General features: G+C 41.6%; 1 protein-coding gene across 1 annotated transcript; it reads right to left on the reverse strand.

The window, feature by feature from the left end:
• Positions 1-284: 284 nt before the first annotated feature.
• Positions 285-3,708, reverse strand: LOC104540091 (mitochondrial amidoxime reducing component 2-like; the record flags this gene model as incomplete). Its single annotated transcript, XM_010183814.1, has 2 exons — positions 285-447; positions 3,535-3,708. Coding segments are annotated over 2 exons (337 nt in total), but the record flags the coding sequence as incomplete, so codon positions are not given.
• Positions 3,709-3,777: the final 69 nt, after the last annotated feature.

The following is a 3,777-nucleotide window of genomic DNA, read 5'->3' on the forward strand; positions in this document are numbered from 1 at the left end:
AAATATAACTTTTTTCTATTCACTGAGGCACAAAAGAATGCTATTAAAATCTGCAATGTAATAGTTCCTCTTCAAATATCAATATTGGGCTCTTTAGCTGTGAATGGTCAACAGCTTAGATCAAATTTGAAGTAAAATTTAAGCAAGTCATCTCATTACAGAAACAGAAAATATTCATGTGGTTAAACTGGGCTCAATCACCAATGATGGAATGGGCAGCTTTGGGTGAGTGGGTGGGAAATGGTTAAAATAAAATACTTCTGAGAAAAAGAACATTAATTTACCTCATCTGTGGTTCGGAAAAGGTTTATGATGTCCTTTGACTTTCTTGGCACCATGGAGGGCTCAAAGTGCACCAGTCGATATGGCTCTGAATTCAGGAAAGTGGTGATCCACTGAGCCACTTGATCTCCACAGTCCCTGCCCTGGATATCTAGTCCAAACACCCTGAAGGGTCACAAGACACATCAGCAAGTTAGCTGGAAAGAAGGAGGCTCAAGCATGCTTATTTTTCAAAGGCAAACAGCTCATTTTAAAAGTAGTAGCAAGATACAGTAAACAAACTGCCTGGACTACGACAAGGTGGAAGTTGATCCTTGTGCCAAATTCAGAAACCATTCCCAGCATGCAATCTCCTTGTGGTCACCTTGTTTAGGAAACTAAGTTGCATGGACATGGCTGGACGGTGCAAGCTGGTGACAGAATGAGCCATTAAATAGTCTATAGGTGTCCAATGCTAACTGTCACATCAATGACCAGTAGCAAATCTATCTGTTTGCCATACTTTCAAGCAAAAAAAAGTCTACTCTTGCATTTTCAGGCAACTGCAACACCAAACGATCGCTACCCAGAAATCAACTGAAACGTAATTAATTTCAGAAAATGAACGTCAGTTTGAAAGGATGTGGTTGGTTACTGCAATTGACATCTACAAATGTTATTAATTGTAAATGTTCCTGATTGTTAAGGAAGCTTTCCTTCAGATTTCAGTGCTGTAAAAAATTAGCCAGAGCTGAGTGAAATTCTTAAGCTGAAATTTAGCATATAAAATAGCCCAGTATCTTAAGAGAGGTTAAAGATTTAAAAAGGAAGCAAAGTCCATGGGGCATAAAAAGCCACTGGCAGCAGAATACAAACAAGTTTCCGCAAAGAACACTTTCCTGGCAAAAAAGGGTGAACTTCAACTCAACCTTTCAATGAGCTCCAACACCAGCCATCAATAGCTTTACTACTTTGAAGTCTTCAAAGTAACTATTTTGACCCAGTTCAAATATTGTAACACACACTGACAAAGGGCACAAATGAAGAACAGGAGGCTTCATAACTAGAGGGCTATAGAAACCCTCTAATGCTTGCACAAATAGAAATGGTGGCAACCCAATGGCTTCAGCCCTACATTTGACACCCCCAAACACAGGATTTTTAAATATCTACATAAAATCTGCAACCGGGTTTGCCAGATTTGAAGATGAGCATCTGCACAGCCTTTTGCAGCTGGATGGGCTACTGCCACTGCCTTAGCTCCAAACTATGGGGCATGAGCCAGCACCGACCTGAAGGCACTGTGCTCACTCCACGGCAGAACAAATACAAGTCTGCGCGGAGGGCCTTGCCAGCAGAGCACACTGTGCAGTAAGACAGCGACTCCCACACACAAGCTGGAAGGGAAGAATCTCCCAGCAAAAGCCAAATCTTCATTTGCCTGAATAGTACTATTCCCAAACTTCATTCTTAAGAATGGCTGAATGGATCAGAATCAAATGGCAAGTTGTTTAAGCACAGCAGAATCACGTAAAACCTCAGGATTCCTCCTGAAAAGTACCAGACAATGTTTAACTATGGGTATTCCTAAGTTCACATCCTATGAAACCACCTACAATACCAGACAACTTGGTAACTTCCAAAGTCTATTTACAAGCATCTAAATTTTGCTTATTTGCATTCCCAAATTCTAGCAATTTTAAAGTCAGAGAGTGCAACTGCTTATTATGGCAATGAAAGAAAAAAATTAAAACAAGTCACTGAGGTTTAAAATGGGAAGATCCAAGATAATTTTTCACTACTGATATGCATTTCATCTATTTAAATATTTTTTATAAAAGCACAACAAATTTTAGGAAAAGAACATCTTGAAAACCGCATGCTTTTGTAGTGTGCGTCACTGGCTAACATATACACATTATGGCCAGATTTTTAAAAGACTGTCCTGTTTCTCAATGAGAAATGCTATCATTTATAACTTGCACCTGCCCTGCATAAACAGATACTGAGCTATGCTGATCAAGAGTTTCCACAGCAACAGATTTATGCTAAAAGCTAGCGAATGCAGTTCCTTTACAGCACTCTTCATTTTAATTATAGCAGCCGGTACATTAACCTTCTCTGCTATCCAAAGGAAAAACACTTATCAGTATATCTCTAGGGGCTAACACCATTTACAGTTACTGAATAATCTTACATATTAATTGGCATTTTAACAGGGAAAAGGTATTCTGTTTCCTCTTGTCAGTTTTCCAGTGTGAATTTCAATACATGGTTAAAATAACTAGGCCCGCACACAGCTAAACAACTACATTTGTAACCCATTCACCTGAAATCCCTTTGAGATAGCACCTACATGGAATGACTTGCTCCCTGGGGATGCCCATCTTTCCTCTGAGACCACGAAGTGAGCCTTGGGCAACCAAACTACTAATTTAGGCACCTCCATGAAATATCTACGAACAGGAGTGAGGGAATCTAAACTCCAACATCTCAGCAATTCCAAACGGCCAGTGTGTATCTACAATTGTTCATGCATATACTGTTCACACATATGGTGATCAAGAAATACCAATACGCATGACTAAGGCTGTGAGATGCAATTGCTCAGCCAAGCAGAAATGAAAACACTAGAAGTAAACACAAATGAGTAAACATGGTCTATAAAGACTGAAGATCACAGTTCATTTAACAGATGTATAACGTAAGGTGTTTGAATATCGCATCAACTTTTCCTGAGATTTGTTTTCACTAGTGTGTAGCAAATTAAAACTAGACCTTTTGTTATGACAATCAATCCTGGCCTCCTGAATAACACATGGGAGAGAATTTCACAGAATCACAGAATGGCGTGGGTTGGAAAGGACCTTTAAAGGTCATGTAGTACAACCCCTCTGTCATGGGGATCAAGTTGTTCAAAGCCCCATTCAACCTGGCGTTGAATACTTCCAGGGAGGGGGCAGCCACAACTCTCCTGGGCAACCTGTGCCAGTGTCCCACCACCCTCATTGTAAGAAATTTCCTTCTTACATCTAAACTAAATCTACCCTCTTTTAGTTTAAAACCATTGCCCCTTGTCCTGTCACTACAGGCTCTGTTCTGAAGTCTCTCTCCATTATGCAGATGGAGAGAAGAAGCAGAGGGACCCAACTTTCACCCTCCAGTTTCTGCGTAAGAAAATGCAAATCACCACTCAGTCTGGAAAAGTAAAGCATGGAAGTGAGAGACAGTAAAGAGAAGGGAGATCGGGGGGAGGAACCCCTTCTTCAGCACCTGCAGTTCAGCACGGGATTTTTCCTGGGGAGCTTTACAGGCACGCACATCCTCTTCATTTCTGGGGCCTCCAAGGTCAAGTGCCCATCTTCACAGCCGACAGAAATGAGGACCAGCCGCGGCTCCTGGCGTGCTGTAACCATGTGCCCATCTTCCTTGGTCACAAGCCAAAACCTGCAGCGCGACAAGGGGCAGAATCGCGCTGAACAACGTTCAAGGCCGCCGCGGAGTGCAGGGTGCTCC

The sequence above is a fragment of the Mesitornis unicolor genome, unplaced genomic scaffold (assembly GCF_000695765.1).
Source record: "Mesitornis unicolor isolate BGI_N332 unplaced genomic scaffold, ASM69576v1 Scaffold28344, whole genome shotgun sequence".
Lineage (NCBI taxonomy): Eukaryota > Metazoa > Chordata > Aves > Mesitornithiformes > Mesitornithidae > Mesitornis > Mesitornis unicolor.